This window comes from Wolffia australiana, chromosome 3 (genome assembly GCF_029677425.1).
Source record: "Wolffia australiana isolate 7733 chromosome 3, ASM2967742v1".
NCBI classification, from domain to species: domain Eukaryota; kingdom Viridiplantae; phylum Streptophyta; class Magnoliopsida; order Alismatales; family Araceae; genus Wolffia; species Wolffia australiana.
Genome location: NC_135837.1, coordinates 3,074,369 through 3,091,473, shown reverse-complemented (window position 1 = coordinate 3,091,473; position 17,105 = coordinate 3,074,369). Strand labels below are relative to the sequence as shown.

Below are 17,105 nucleotides of genomic sequence, written 5' to 3'. Positions count from 1 at the left end.
AATCCGTCCTATAAACATCTCATTCCATCATCCGTTATAATCCATCATCCGTCCCAATTCGTCCTATAAACATCTTACTCCATCATCCGTTATAATCCATCATCCGTCCCACTCTATCATCTGTGCTTATGCAACAACCCGTCCCAATCAGTCATCCGTTATAATCCGTCATCTATCCTACTCCGTCATCCGTTCTTATTCATCATCCTGTCCCAATTGATCATCCATTTTAATCCATCATCCATCTCAAATCCGTCATCCGTCTTTTTCTTCATCCGTCACAATCCGTCACCCATCTTTTTTTCATCTTCCGTCCCAATCAGTCATCCATCCTCCGTCATCCGTCTGTGATGATCATCCATCCTAATTCGTCATCTGGTATCGTCCACACCGGTGGGCAAGTAACTGTTTAAAGAAATTTCCATCATTAGCCATCAGTCTTCCATCATCGCCCACGTCATGGACGAATGACTGCATTCTGCGTTCTTCATCATTAGCCATCCGTAATCCGTCTGAGTGGACTGAACACGCGAGAAATGGTAGAAAGACGACCGAAGACGGAACATTGTTGGATACAGAGACGACGAAGAATGACAGGAAAAGAGAGTTTCCTCTTCACAAAGTGACGACTAACGATGGAATGGCGACGATGACGGATGACTGTTGGAGAACTTTACAGCTGGAGGGATTCATTTCCATCATTTCTGTAATTCATCAGAAACAAAAGACAGCAGTACATGGATGACGATACCGTGACGATGACGGATGACGTATGAAACAAAAACAGAAAATGTCCCTTCGCGTCATCTTTCAACCGTCATCCGTCCCTACAAACGGCTGCCGATAATAAAAGCGGAGGGCAACGGACGGACAAGATCGGTCGGTGCCGCCCCTCTTTAATCTCACCGCTAATCCCCTTCGATCGTTCAACGATGACCGCATACCGACCGTCCGATTTACCCCGCCTCAAGTAACCACCGTCCTCCTACGTGTCGCTTTGCATGGTTCCCATACGCGACAATCCCACGGGGCAAAGCCCTACGTGTGACGCCACCCTGGTCGTAGACTTCCGTGCATCGCGATGTGTACCAGGTCTACCGATTTACCGCCAGCTTGAAATTTGAACGGGTGGGACCCGTATGCACGTGCGGGATTCGTGGCGCTCGTGTGGCGGCGGCCCCACACACCGGCTAAACATTTTTCAAAAACTTTGGAATATTGCGGAGTATTTTATTTAAGTTCAGATGGAATGAATTAAACTAGTTTTGCCTGTCGCAGAGTTTGAGACTGAGGAAGAGAGGAGAGATGAACGCGGCGATCTTGGGAAGGAGGCAATCGAATCGTTCATCCTCGTCTGGATCTAGTCTTCAATCTCAGCGACAGTCCGTAGATAGCTTTGTTCTTGATCCGGTTGCTAGTTCTAACGGAATGTGGCTTCATCAGGTAGTTTTTTTTTGTATACATGATTGTTATGATGAATCTGGATTTTTCGAGTTTTTCCTAGATTTCTTGTTCAGGTTGGCTTTGATTTACATGTAGGCGGACGGTGGAAGGTTGTCGAGGCCTACGCAAGGGACTTCTAGCAGTGATTTCTTCTCCGCTGAGCCTGCTACACCACATAACTGGTTGCGCAATCCTGGAAGGCGGAAAAATGTCGAGCGTGCGTCGTGTAATGATCTCAGTCCCGGATTACTGGACATCCATTCTATTGATACGGAGCTTCTCCCGGAGGTAGTTCCGTGATAATTTTTTTTTATTGAGGAAAGTGCTTTTATATGAGTTGGTGTCTTGGTGTGCAATTCAAGGAACTAAATCACCAGTAAATTATTCCGGTGTCCATAATGGAATGGTTGTTAAAGATTTAAATGTGGCTAGAACTTTGCAGTCTGATTAGAATTCCAACTCATAACCACTTACCAAGCATCGTGGTGATTGTTTTGTTTTTTCAGGTGAAATTTTTTTGTATGAGCTGCCTCTGAGTGCAATATGATCAACTAACTCACAAATAAATTTTATCTCGGAATACCTATTATTAATCTTCAAAATTAGCAAAAAATGAACAGTCTTTTCGGATTATTCCGACATCCTGATTCTTTGAGAACCCTCGTGAGTTTTAGCTTGACCCGAACCTAATACTTATTCAGTACTGTTTCGATTTTTTCTCTCTATTTACGTGTATCAAAAGAATCTCCAGAGGTTAATCGATTTACAATTTTTCATGCAGAAATCACTTCCCGGGATAAGTGAAAGTGCAGCTTCGTTCGGTTATGCCCATGGCAGAGGCTTTGATGATTTTGACCCAAGTATGTATGGCAACAAATCTACGAACAAAAGCCGTATAATGCCAGAAAGTAATATTCCAAAGTTCCCGACCGTAGAAAAGAGTTCTGTCGCGAAGATAAAAGTTGTGGTATGTTTTCATTTGCTTTAAGGACGCACATCGTTCTGTTGTTTGGCGTCGGACTCAATCAAATTTTCTTTGATTTCGTACTTGAAAAGGGAAAATTACGAGTCAGGCACTCACAGATTATCTGATAGATTGTTGAAGTAACTGTATTCAATCAAATTTTCTTTGATTTCGTACTTGAAATGGGAAATTTACGAGTCAGGCACGCACAGATTATCTGATGGGTTCTTTAAGTAACTGGATTCATTCACGGATTATTTTCGATGACTGTATTTTATCCCAACGATTTGTGGGTTTCAGGTCCGGAAAAGACCGCTGAATAAAAAGGAATTATCCAAGAAAGAGGAGGACATTATATCGATAGAATCAAATTCAAATTCACTAGTTGTTCATGAGACCAAACTCAAGGTTATTTTTTCTCTTACCCAAATAATTTTGATTCGAGAATTTTCTGCGCTGCAGAATCTGTTTGCAGCTAAAAGTAATATTTATGAAAGAGTACGGGTCCTAGTCTTGATTGAATGTTCTCATAACGCATTTACTTCATTTTTCGCTGACAATTGTACATTGCAGGTTGACTTAACCGAGTATGTGGAAAAACATGAGTTTGTCTTTGATGCAGTTCTGGATGAGGATGTTTCCAATGATCAAGTGGGTACCGAGATAAATAATTTTATGAGGTCGTTTCTCTGACGGGTGCTTAGTTTGAACATTCTGTTTGTACTTTTTCATGGTATTCAGGTCTATCGTGAGACGGTGGAGCCTATTGTTCCCATAATATTTCATCGCACAAAGGCCACTTGTTTTGCCTACGGCCAGACCGGTAAGAAATTAAATAAAAGATTGTAATAATTTTAAAAATGACTATAGTTTTCTTCGTGTTTTATTTCCAGGCAGTGGAAAGACCTTCACTATGCAACCTCTGCCTCTCAGAGCATCATATGACATTCTCAGGCTGATGCACAACAAGTACCACAACCAAGGCTTCCAGCTCTTCGTCAGTTTCTTTGAGATCTACGGTGGCAAACTCTTTGATCTGCTCAATGATCGGAGGTCCGAGAATTGATAACCAATTTGGTTTTCATCTATCTCCAGCTTCAACCTTTTGATCTAATTTGTGTGTTCCATGCAGAAAGCTGTGCATGAGAGAAGACGGGAAGCAACAAGTCTGCATTGTTGGCTTGCTGGAGTACCGTGTTGCTGATGTGGACATCATCAGGGAGCTCATAGAAAAGGGAAATGCAACAAGAAGTACTGGCACAACTGGCGCCAACGAGGAATCCTCCCGCTCCCATGCCATCCTCCAACTCGCCATCAAGAAATCGGTCAACGGTGCTGAGTCAAAACCCGCAAGACTTGTCGGCAAGCTCTCCTTTATTGACCTTGCCGGTAGTGAGCGCGGTGCCGACACTACCGACAATGACAAGCAGACGAGGTTTGTCTAAATTCTTTTGAGTTTTTAATAATTTAAACATTGCTGGTTTAAAAAAGATCAATTTTTTTATGGTTCGCTTGAAATGCTAGTTGATGATTGTTACCTCAAGAGCAGGAAAACAAAATGCAAGTGTTGACCTTTTTATTACTGATGGGCTTGATGGTTGACTTCAGGATAGAGGGGGCTGAGATAAACAAGAGCTTGCTGGCGCTGAAGGAGTGCATCAGGGCGCTGGACAACGACCAAACCCACATTCCCTTCAGGGGGAGCAAGCTGACCGAGGTTCTGCGAGATTCCTTCATCGGGGACTCACGAACGGTCATGATCTCCTGCATCTCCCCCAATGCAGGATCCTGCGAGCACACCTTGAATACCCTGCGATATGCTGACAGGTGGCACAAACCCACTTCATCATCTCTCATACTCGTACCTAGAGAGAGCAAACTGATCTGACCAATCAAATTGCCAATCCAATCGACCGATCAATTGATCAATATGAAAGATCAATATTAGTCAATCTTGATCAATTGAGATGGTTGATAAAGTCTGTCTGATCAGATAATCGGTTCAGATCATCTGATCAGTGGGCCGTACTGTGAAGTAAAATGTTCATGAATTAGGGAGAAAGACAGTGTCTCTTTCTATGTGTCCTTGACACCTGGCAGGGTGATACATTGACATGTGGCATATACTATAACGGTCATTGTACTCAGCTATTGGATCAATCAGATCAAATATTTTGGTCTGATTGACAATTAAGGACCAAACAACTGGCTGGATTGGATCTACGCTTGAGCCGGATCATTTCTTCAAAAAAAAAAAAAGCTTGAGCTGGATCAAGATCTAGACAACTGGCTGGATCCATCCAATCACTCCACTGGATCAACTTCTTGGCTGACTTTTTGATAAACGGCAATCCAATCTGATCCGATCAGATCGCTGTTCTTGTGTCATTGGTCACTCTTTCCTACCCACCTCACTGTTTTTTCTGTGGTCTCAGGGTCAAGAGCTTGTCAAAGGGGAATAACCCAAGAAAGGACACTCCTGCAGCAGCCAGCCTGAGAGAGTCAACTGTGATCTCCTCAGCTGCCACGGGTAGCGTTGACTTTGTATGGCCCAGGCAGGCCCAAGGAGAGCTGATTCAGAGGGAGGAGTTATTCTCCTCTGCGGATCAAGTCCCGTCAACTGTCAACTCTAAGGTCAATAACGATTACGATTATCCCGCATCCACAAGAGAGGTAAAACCCGAGAAAAATTCTGGCCCTGTGCTTTCAAACATGGAGGATAGAGGTCAGAGGAAGAAGATGGATCAAATGGCTTTCTTAGATCGTAGTGGGCAGAGCTCAGATGATGACCTCAATGCTTTGCTGAAGGTGAGTTTCTCTGAAAATCAAAAACAGCATTTTTATCTCCAAATGTTATATCCTTTTTTCATATTCTGGAAGATGATCTCCGGTGAATTTGCAGGAAGAGGAAGATCTGGTCACTGCCCATCGGCGTCAAGTGGAGGAGACCATTGACATGGTCCGAGAGGTCAGCTTATCTTTGATTAGTCTATATGTTTATATATTTATTTGTCTACGCATGCATCTCTCAATCTTTCTCTATTTGTCTTTGTCTGTTGCTCTGCTCTTTGACATCCCTATCTTATCCACTGACTATCTGTCTGTGCAACTATCTCTCTAAATTTATATTTATCAATCTATCTATCACTCTTGGAGGTTTAACAATATAAACATATCCACCTATCTGTCTGTCTAATCATATGTATGCCTACATCTACTTTATTCATCTCTCCCTCAATCTTCTATCCATTTACCATCTGTTTGTCAGTCTACCTGTCTCTTTAATTTTTCATTTGTTGATCTATAGATTGATCATTATATCTTTGCAACGATATATCCATCTATCCCGCTGTCTTCATCTATCTATTTATATATCTCTCTACGTAGCTATTCATCAGTCTGCCAATCTATCTAACTAATTAGTCTAGAAAATCTAATTTTATTTATTATTACTAAAGGAAATGAAGCTGTTGGTGGAAGCGGATCAGCCAGGGAACCAGCTGGACAGTTACATATCACAGTTAAACTCAATTCTATCGCGGAAGGCCGCCGGGATCTTGAATTTGCAGACGTGCTTGGCCAACTTCCAGCGTCGCCTCACCGAGCACGATGTCCTCACCTCCTCTCACGCCCCTTGATTTGATGATGTAATCTACACTGGCAATCATTGCGCCCCCCCCCCCCTCTTGGGCTCTCTTATTTTTAATCAGGGTAATTTGACAGAGATTTTCCTTTTGATTAGAGGCTTATTTCTTTAATTTTCCTTTCTCCTCTGATCATGGCCTTAATGTTTTAATTGTAAAATAAGTATCCCCCCTTCTTCTCACCCAAATGAATACATGATTATGGATAATAAATTTATTTTTGTTAATCTCAAACCAGAGAATCTGAAGGGGGGCTTGTGTTGACTTGCAAATAATGAAATATGAATGCAGATATCATAAACCACATACTTGTGTCCATCACTTCAAGAATGCAAAGTGAAGAACATTTCATTGCAACTAAGGGCGGGCCTTGAGTCGATATGAGATGAAGGGCCGCAGTCTCTAGAGAAATGATATCCCAAAGAGAATCAGTGCCATCATGACCTAGGACTAGCCATCTTAATGGGAAAGGAGATAATCGTCCCTAGTCTAGTCCAATATTTTATCATAATCTCAATTAGGACAGGCTTTGCCTCTACAGATTATTATCTGATACTCACATTGTCATCATGTTTCTCACAGTAAACGGGATTAAAAGATAGCATATGATGTGGGAAAGCAAACTATGAAAGTTTACATAGGATAGTTGTGAAAAAATTTTCCTCTCCCTCCAACTTGCATCCAGCCTAATAAAGAAGACACCCTTAGATGGGATCGACTAGTGAAAAGACATAACAGTCCAGATATGTTTCTGGACAGATGATGCAGAACATACTACGGACAAAATGACATTTTGGTAAGTCATATGTTTTTGCACTTTCATGTTTACGTCTGAGGGCTAGACAGAATTAGTGCCTGAATAAAAAATGACATTTCAAAACATAAACAAGTCACCAACACAAGATGATGGAAAATGATGCGATGAAATAAAGTGTGAAATATAAAGGATTTCATCCTCTCTCTCTTCCAATATTAGGAATGATGACTGTTGAGGGTAAGGGACATCAACATATGATGGCCTCAAAGACAATGGCACACTCCACGTTTCATTTAGCATTTTTTAATACAAAATATATTGATCATTATGCTGATGTGATACTGATAATGAAGTCTAAGAACATATGCAATCATTAGTGAAGTATAATGACATCATAATAAGATGATCAAGTATTTGTAAGTATATTTTATAAACCAGAATTTGGATTAAATAAGTCGTTTTAAGGCTCTGATTTATGTAACAATATTTATAAAATTTTCCACAAGGAGCAGGTAATGACAGACTAAATTCCATTTAAAATAATTATTTTATGTGATTTTATATTTTTTCCTATATTTTAAGTACTTTCTAAATTGAAAAATCAATGAAATAAATGAAAACTAATCAAAACTATTTTAAATAAATGAAATGCATATGTATTCTGTTTTAGAGAAGTTATAATAATTTAATTTAATTTTTATAGAAATTTTTGCAGAATATATAGGGCGAGATATTAGATTTAACATTGGAGAAAACCTTCAAATGCAATTTGTGGGCGATGGCACTCCGCCAACAGTTAGTAGACTGAAAATGCTGTAAATTTGCTACACGAGGAATTTTTTAGTGTTGTTTGATGCATTGGAAAATTTGAAATCTAGGCTATACACTGGAATTTTTACCATGAGAAAATTCAAATGAAACATTCAAGATATCGCACGAACCTTATTGTCCCTTCTCCCAAGGGTCAAGTGGTGCTATTTCTCCAAGAATCTTGATCACTTTTGAAATCTCTCTCCCACACTCTTGTAGAACGAGAATGGATCAAAGAAATTCGGTGCACTTGGCTTACAACAAGTTGGGAGCAGAAATCCAAGATGAGACACAAAGAGAGGAGCGAAGAGAATAAATAGAAGTGCCCTAACTCTCCCAGCCATTGGAATTAATTCCAAGGGATTGGAGGTCTAGGATTTATTGATTTCCAGCCTGGACCCACGTTCCCTCCTTCCCAAATTTGAAAAATAGGCCTTTCAAATTCAAATTGTGGGTTAGTTATACAATTATTGTCTTTAGTTGTCTTTAAGGAGGTCTGAATGGACATCTAGACTAGGCTTCTTGTATATTGGGCGTCCTCTTATTTATCTATTAGATGGCTTTGGTTTCTAATTTCCTCCTATTTGTATCTCAAATTCACAATTGTATTTACCTAAGTCATGTTTTTCAAATAAAACTCCAAGAAGATGTGAGAAATCCACTTGACTCAAAGGAGTCAAGTGGGGTTAGCCCTTTTAAAATTTATGAATTATTCGTAAATAAAAGTAGAGCTTAGAAACATAATTCATAAATTTCTCATTTTATCCTTAAATGGTGAATAATGCTAGTGTGAATTGAAAAATATGTGGAAAAAATAAGTATAAAAGCATAGTTTTATTGATCTAATTTGATGTTATCGTTATTCTAAACATTCTCATCCATAGGAAATTTTAAAAGGGCTACATAATGTTTAAATAAAATACCAATATATATCCTATTAGTTTGATAAATATGGTTAATTTCCCAATCATTATTATGATATGTACGAATAAATAGATTTTTTTACAGACCTGATTATCTAGTGGTGGAATTATATGTGTCAGGCAAGGAAGTCTCACATTCCAGCTGTTGTTACATGTTCATTAACACAATGTATTCCTTATAGTTCAAGTTTGACGCTTACAATAAAGACCATGCATTCATGATCCGGCTTAGTAAATTTTGATGAGATCATAACATAGAGACCATTAAGTCGTTAAGCATATGTTCTGAATATGTCCATTCCAAGGATACTACAGGAGGACAACAAAGTATGCGAATTGAATTTTATTAACTAGTTCTACTCATGTGATGGGTATGGTCAATCCTATACTCATTAGTCATCGGCATAAGAGGGGAAAAATCAAGGAAGAGGATGCTATGAAGTTCTTGGCCAAGACTGAAAAATTGGAGAAGATTTCTCTAATAATTTCCAAACACCTCAGTTCTATCTTAGAGGACTGATTAGGGTTTGAAGAAGTTGACAAACAGTTCTATGCTTGGGTTTGACAAATGACCATACACTGATTTGTATCTTGAAAAGATTGAGGTATAGTTTGGCACCGCGTTAGAAACACAACCTATAGCATCGTCCAATTGCATATGTTGGTCTGGTCAATAATTTCAACGGCCAAGCAAGCAGATGGACAGATCTGCCCTTAGTTTTTTGATCTATATGGTAAATGGTCCAATGGCTGCGATAAACTTGTAGCACTGGACCTAACATAATTCGGTGCACCAGATTTACCACATTAGCCATCCTCGTCAGCCCCTCAGCATTCGCCCTCCTGATTTATCCCTTGAGGGTCCCTCCGTCCTCGTGAGTTGCTGCAGCCAATCAGAGACCGAGGAAAAGGAATAATAATAAAAACAAAGGGTTAAATACAGTGTGGACTGTCAGATCTTCCTCGGCAATCCCATATTGGAAAAATCAAAAATAGTTTTTGTTATATAGATGAAATTAAAGACTGTCAGTTGAAATAAAATACCCCATACCTCGTGTCTGTGTAGGGGCTGTATTCTTGACTTTAGCTCATTGATGATGGACCAACTATATGGGCATACTATGGGACTTGCGGGCGCGACCTGTGATGGCCCTATCATGCACTGCTTACGTGCCAGCGCTCGCCAACCATGGACTGGCTTAAGCTCTCTACACACATTGGCCTACCATGGGCTTGAGCTTTGGCTCGCCTGTCACAGCCACATATGCCTCACTTTAAAACCATTTTTCATGTTTTATAATTCTTATATCTCTATCTTTTTATTCATGTCATCAACTTTAGCTTCATCCTAGCAAAATATAAACTGACATAATACGTCGAAGATTTAAACTCATTAGCTCTAACAATGTTTTAGGCACATTTTGAATATTAATGGGCTTGTTGAGTATGTACAAATTACATAAAAAAGTGTTGTTTTAACAACATGGTCCATTCAATGCATGAAATGAACATCCATATAACAATGAAGATAATAACACTAAAATGATCCAAAAATGATCTTAAAGTGAGTGCGGTTTCATGAGTCAAGTTGAGTTCATCAATGATCCAACTATCACACATGGAAACAAATATTTTTATGAAGTTTCGTGGAAGATGTTTGTGTTCAGTTGAGGCTCAACCAGGTTATTATTCAAGTCCAAAACTCTTGAGTATTATGATATGGTACAGTATTCTTGTATTACTTCAATAATCACATTTTAGAGTTGTGATTTAAGATGGTGCTATCAATAGATGGATATGACATGGGGTCGGTGGTGGTCTGGTAAAGATGATAACCAGGTGGGTGACAACAGTTCAAAACTAAGTGGGACAATGGGCCTTATGTGACTTCTCATTTGTTTCCTCTCACCAAGTCCAGATAGTCAACATGAGTTGTAAGTTACTTGACTCCTTTTATCATTCTTATCTTGAGAATGCTAGACACCAAAAATAAAATAAAATACAATGACACAGGGAAGAAATCCTTACCCATTTCACTTGCCGTAACCTGGACATATAAGTCATCCTCTTCACCATCATACAAGGCTCGAACATCATCAAAGATCTCCATGCCAAATCAGGAATGGAGGAGTTAGTAAACTTAAAATAAGGTTCCGGAATAGGTCTTGACTCTTCAAAACAATTCTTCAAGAGTCAAGTTTCCTTTCATTAGGCTTATAAGGTTGTGTTTCTAATTGGACAACCCCAAATCCTTAAATGCTTTTGACTTGGTTTTCTACCTGTTCAAAACTCATACGGGGTCTTTTTAAGTTTAATGCCCATTAACAATGTATTCACATGTCACCTTCAAAAACATAAAAGGATTACCATTTACTATTTTAAGTGTTACTGCAACATGTGGTAAAACTTAAAGTACTATATTGAACCTTTCTATGTTAAAGAACTTTATCATTGACTTGTAGTGTAGGCTTCTAAGGCACATTTATGGTGAATTTTAATTACAATATGTTCTCATGTTTGTGGTTATTTTTGCATTTAGTGCATATTATTTGAGCAACTTTATAATGTATTTACATGCCCCTGTGTCCATAAAAGTATTCAAGTTTAGTTATGGTAAAATGGATGCAACACAAGAGTACATGATTTCACATTTGACTAGAGCATTCAAAAATTGGCCTCAAGCTTAATTATGATAAAAATAGGAGAGACTAGATAAAATTTCTGAAAGCCATGAAAATACATTTAAATTTTAAAGTAACCAGTAATATATGTTACAACTTAAAAAATCATTTCCCCTAAATTTGATTTAAGACAAATAAATATAAGATGCCAAAAATTTAAAAAAGTAGTGTATCATTATATAAATGTATTCATCCATTTTGAGGTTGATAACACACATGTTGCATTAAATAAGGTAATTTAACTCCTAATATTTTTGTGAAATCAGTGATTAGAATTTTGGGTTGGATGTGAGGGGAAACGTGTGGCCATTTTTAGACAGAAATGTATAGAATTATATTCTATACATTCTGACCGTGAATGACTATAGAAGGATGAACACCCTAATGACATTTAAGCGTTCAAATGTTTATAGAGTCGGGGAAAGCAAGCAATTGATCATGTCTCTAGGTTACGCTAATTCCATCTCCATTAGAAGGGTGACCTAAAATAAAGGAGTAAAACTAAGTTCAAAATAGAGCATGAGGCATGTAGTATATGAAAGACTAACAATGATTTATCTGTAAGCTATATGTTATCACATATTAATGATGGATATTATGTGGTCATGAAGCCAATCACACTTCCATGTTATTTTAATTCATCAAAATAAATATTTATTCATTAATATTTTTGTGTGATGTTCATAACAAAGTCCCAAAATATGTGCAATGACTTAGTGAAATTTGATGATACCATAATATAATTATCATTACTCTCCAAACATGTATTCCCATTCAATGAATACTCTAAAGAGTCTTTGATCTATTCACAAATAATTGCACTATCTAATCATAATTATACAATAACTTTGGTTTGATAGAGATATATGTGGACGACAAGCCAATCGCACATTCCAAATCTCGTTCCATGTTCATTAATAGAACATATTCATTATAGTGCACGTGTGATGCTTATGATGAAGTCCATGAATATATGATCAGACTTAGTGAAATATGATGAGATCGTAATATGGAGATTACTGGTCTTTAAGCATGTGTTCTATATATTCCTATTTAAAGGATACACGAGAAGGATATCAAAGTTTTCGAATAGAATAACATTATCAAGCCTCACTCATATGATGAGTATGGCCATTCCGTAATCATTAGTGTGGAGACACTAAGGATAGAGAGTGGGTGCTCTTTAGTGGAAAGAGTTCACTGAATTGATCCGCACGAATCCCTAAATGGTATTATACCAAACTGTCAATCAGGTTGATTCACATCACGATTGTATAAGTGGTCCTTAGACCTGAGACACCAAAGACGTCTTTTGGACGAACGATTATACTTTGACTATGGCTTATGAGTCTCTAATCATGGGATTCTAAACGATCTTAGTTGGGATACATCAAGAAATTCCAGAAGATGATTCAGTGGTCAAGATGGGATCATCCACCCTCGCTATAAGAGGTGACAACTCAAGAAAAATGATGCGATGAAGTCCTTGGTCAAGGCAGTGAAATATCAGAGAAGAGTTCTTTGATGATTTCTGAATGCATCAATACTAACTCGGATGATCGATTAGGTTTTGACAGTTGACCATACCCTAAGTCATTCAAGATGCGTCAAGTGGATGATAGATTATATGTACACGGTAACCAATGACGAATAAGTTCTATGAATGAGACAATACACACTCCTTTGTATCTTCTAAAGCACGAGGTGTAATTGGGCACCCAACGTATTCAAGACTCAACCTATCAATTGGGTTAAATTGATCTGACGTTAATTAATATATATGATGATATAGTTAATTAATTTGGAAGGCCAATAATATTGGGCTGTTGGAGTCATTAACTAGATTAACAGATGGGCCTAGAGGGTCACACACAAAAGGTCTTTTGGACATCGGAAGATATACTTAAGCTTTGGGGATTTTTATGAAAACTACCCACTAGTATAAATAGGGGAAGGCCTTGAAGGAAATTCACGTAGGCCAGAATTTTTCAGGGGGGCCTTCCCCTTCTTCTCCCTTACCCCATGACTTCTCTCCACTCCCGATGTGATTGAGACGGTGTAACAACGACGACAGAGGTTGAACAGGGCTCGTCAATGAGAAGGAGGAGATCTAACGTGCCGAGGACCGCGTGGATACGTTTGGAGGCTGCGCACTTGAGCAGCTCAACTCATCTTGCTCTGGAATCCAAGAAATCACGGATGTGATCCGTACATAGGTCCTTCAATTCAATAATTTTATGACGTCGTTTGATTCCGTTATGAGTCTTATAGTGCATGGAATCCTCGCCTTTATCCAGATCTAGGCCTCTTGAACCCAACATGGTTAACCTTGTGGCCATTTGAGTAGTGACACCAAGAACATATGATGGATGCTATTTAGAGCTCAAAGAATTTATCCCTATGAATTCTCTAATCCAATTGTATCTAAATCACAATAAGGTTTATTTGGATCATAGTCGTAAAGTGGCCCTTTGACTTGATAAACCAAAGACACACTTTACATGGATGAATATTTTTTTAGAATGGATTGTAATCGCCTAATCAGGAGATTTAAATAATTCTTAGATTGGATATCTCAAGGAGTACACAAAGATGATTCAGTTGTCCAGAAGTGATCTTCTTCTCTTGGTTGACTCGAGGAATAAGGTGCATAAAATCTTTGCCCAATGTAAGATATTGGATAATGTATTCTACAATGTTTATTTAAGTTCAGTTGGGAGTACAAAAGTGGAGAACTTTACATCTACGATAACCAATGACAATAAAGATTCGATGAGAGAGTTTATTTAATACTCTATAACATCTAGAGTATGATGTGTAAATCAGCACCCCATAGACTAGAAATGGACTAGAAATAGACTAGAAATAACATTTTGGAAGATATCTTGATAAAAGGTTTTAGCACTAGTGTCTCCTATATGTACTCAAGTTTATTCAAAGTAACACATATGTTTAAAGCCGTTAACTTATTGGGAAACTTTGATCGCTTGTTTTGGAGAAATATGTAGCTCACAAGGAATGGAAAGAAACACTCTATATTTGATCTCGAAGTCCTCATATAACACTTCTTCCAGTCATATCACTTGTGGGAATGACATAGTGCTCATCCATGTTCCACATGGCCAAGGAAGCATCTTCTTTTAATCTCCTCTAGAAGAGATTCTTTCATGGTTACTATTGATGGATATTATCTGGCTGTCAAGCCAATCACACTACCATGTTTATTTAAGTTCATTGAATAAAATATTTGCGTTCATTATTATTCCGTGTGATATTTATAATGAAGCCCATGAATACATGCAATGACTTATGGAATTATGATGAGATCATAATACAATGATCACTAGTCTTTAAAAATGTATTCTAGATATTCTTATTTGATGGATAGTCGAGACGAATATCAAATTATCCTAATATAATAACACTAGTTGATCCTACTTATACGATAAGTATAGTTGATCATGTGGCTATTAGTGTGGCCACATTAAGGACAGATAGTGGGTGCTCTTTAGAGAAAGAGTTCACTGAATTGATCTGTACGAATCTCTAAATGGTATTATACCTCAACGTCAATCAGATTTATTAAAGTCATAGTTGTATAAGTGATCCATTGACTTGAGACACCAAGGACATCTTGTGAGTGGACGACTACGTTTTGACTATGACTTACAAGCCTCTAATCATGTGATTCAAATAAGTTATAGATCGGATGTAGTAAGAAGCTTACAGAGATGATTGAGTGGTCAAGACGGGATCATCCGCCCTCGCTATAAGAGGAGATTGACTCGAGGAAGACGATGCAGAAAAATCCTTGGCCAGGGTAGTGAGGATATTAGAGAAGGCATTCTCCAATGATCCCCATTACACTTCAGTACTAATCGAATGACGGATTAGGGTTTGACAATAAACCATACCCTAAGTCATTCGAGAGTCTCACATGGATGATGGATTATACATATACGGTAACCAATGACGGTAAAGGTCCTATGAGAGAGTTCGAGATTACTCGATATCTTCTAGAGCACAAGGTGTAGCTTGGCACTCCACGAGCTGGAAACTTAACCTATCGATTGGGTTAAATAAATTATTATTTAATTAATCTATATGTTGATATAGTTAATTAATAATGTTAGTCAATAAATGTTATTGGGCCATTAAATTTATTAACTAGAACGATAAATGGGCCTAGAGGGTTACCCGCACAAGGTCATAAGGGCGTTGGTGGATATATTTTACTTTGTAAGTTTTTTGAGAAAAACCTTGAGTGAAATGTAAAGAGAGAAAGGGGTCTCATTTTAAGCACCCATGCAAGCCTGCTTTGAGAGCCCCTCCCTTTCTCCACTCTCTTCTCCGATCATCCAAGGAAGAGTGTCTTCATGGTGAGGAGATCTTCAAGATTCTCAAGAAGAGTTGAAGAAGAAGACGCGGAGATCGAAGCGCCGAGTGATCGGGTGGATACTTCTAGAGGCGGACGCATTAACGACTTCAGAACGATCTCGGAGCGGCAAAGTCAAGGGTGGAATGAGTTTTCCGAAAGGTACTTTAAAGTTTTCATTTTAAAGATCGATTGTGAATCGGGCGACACACTTCCACATCCATGGAATGTGTTTTCCATGGCTGGACCAAGGCACCGAACCCAATAACTACTTGGTAAGAAATATATTCCTTTTTAAAATTAACCCACAGTGGGAAAAGTATAACATATCAATTGTGTTAAATTGATCATTAATTAAATAAATCTATATGTAGATAAGTGACCAATAAATATTATTGTGGCATTTAATATATTAACTAGTATGATAGATGGGTATAGAGGATTACACATAGAAGATCTATATACATTCTTGGATATACTTAAAGTTTTTATTTATGTACATTATTGGATATAGTTAAAGTTATAAGAACATTTTTGATTTTTTTTCAAATAAAGAGTACATAGAATTGGGGCACCCATTTCAGGTGCCCATGCCAACCAGACCTGCCCTCGCTTTCTTCAATTATTCCTATTCCAAGCTCTCCAGCATGGGACTTCATGGTACGGAGATCTACTTGATGTGCAAGAAGAGAGAACATCGCCGCATCGATCATGTTGATATGTCTAGAGGTCAGAGCTATGAACACCTTGAAGAAACTCTTTCAACGAGTTACACAAAAGGAGATAAAATCACAAGTGAGGTTTTGAGTTCAACCATTGTTTATTTATTTTGATTCTACTGTTTTTCAACTTTGAATGATCAATCACGCGCTAGGAAACCCAACATTTTTTGCTCAATTATCAATTGTTGGGTTTTCTTAGTGCTTCATTTATCAAGTGCATGTGCATCACTTATGGTCATTTTTCAATTTAGAATGAAGGGAAACAGATAGGCCAAAGCATAATGGGCAAAGAATCTTAGCCAAAGCCAAACGATCTTTTCCCTTGAAAATAAATTCCCCAGTTTGCCTCATGAATAAGTGGCAATAATATATCATTGACAAATAGTAGTCAAAATAATACAAAAAAAATTATATTTAATCACTTTTGTATATCATCCTTAGTGAGATGTTGAATGCCACAAAAGGGTAACTTTGGTACCAATCAAAATGGAAATCTCAAATAAAACTCTTTTCTCAAAGTACATTAACAATATCCACTCTCGAATATCGACATCCGATATAGTCGGCACCTTATATCAGAACCAATACCCGTTATGGTGACAATATCTGGATCGATACGTGGCATCTAGATCCATCCTTATTTTTCGGATATCAGACATCGGTACGAATACCGAGGTGAACCCTAGTCCCTGCCCAGATGTGTAACACAAGCCAAGATCCTACAGAACCCTAAATTCTCCTGTTAACATGTCTGGTCCCCAAGAGATATATACCAAGTTAATTTGA

At 38.1% G+C, this 17,105-nt stretch overlaps 1 protein-coding gene across 1 annotated transcript; it reads left to right on the top strand.

Annotated features, from left to right (window-relative positions):
- The first annotated feature begins 1,254 nt into the window (after positions 1–1,254).
- Positions 1,255–6,181, top strand: LOC144700633 (ATP binding microtubule motor family protein). The gene is made up of 12 exons (XM_078572078.1): positions 1,255–1,443; positions 1,540–1,731; positions 2,225–2,410; positions 2,708–2,815; positions 2,981–3,058; positions 3,149–3,230; positions 3,301–3,460; positions 3,540–3,842; positions 4,016–4,234; positions 4,843–5,215; positions 5,310–5,375; positions 5,866–6,181. Exons 1-12 carry the CDS (start codon positions 1,306–1,308, stop codon positions 6,043–6,045), a joined length of 2,085 nt encoding a protein of 694 aa, XP_078428204.1. The 5' UTR covers positions 1,255–1,305; the 3' UTR covers positions 6,046–6,181.
- The last annotated feature ends 10,924 nt before the right edge of the window (positions 6,182–17,105 follow it).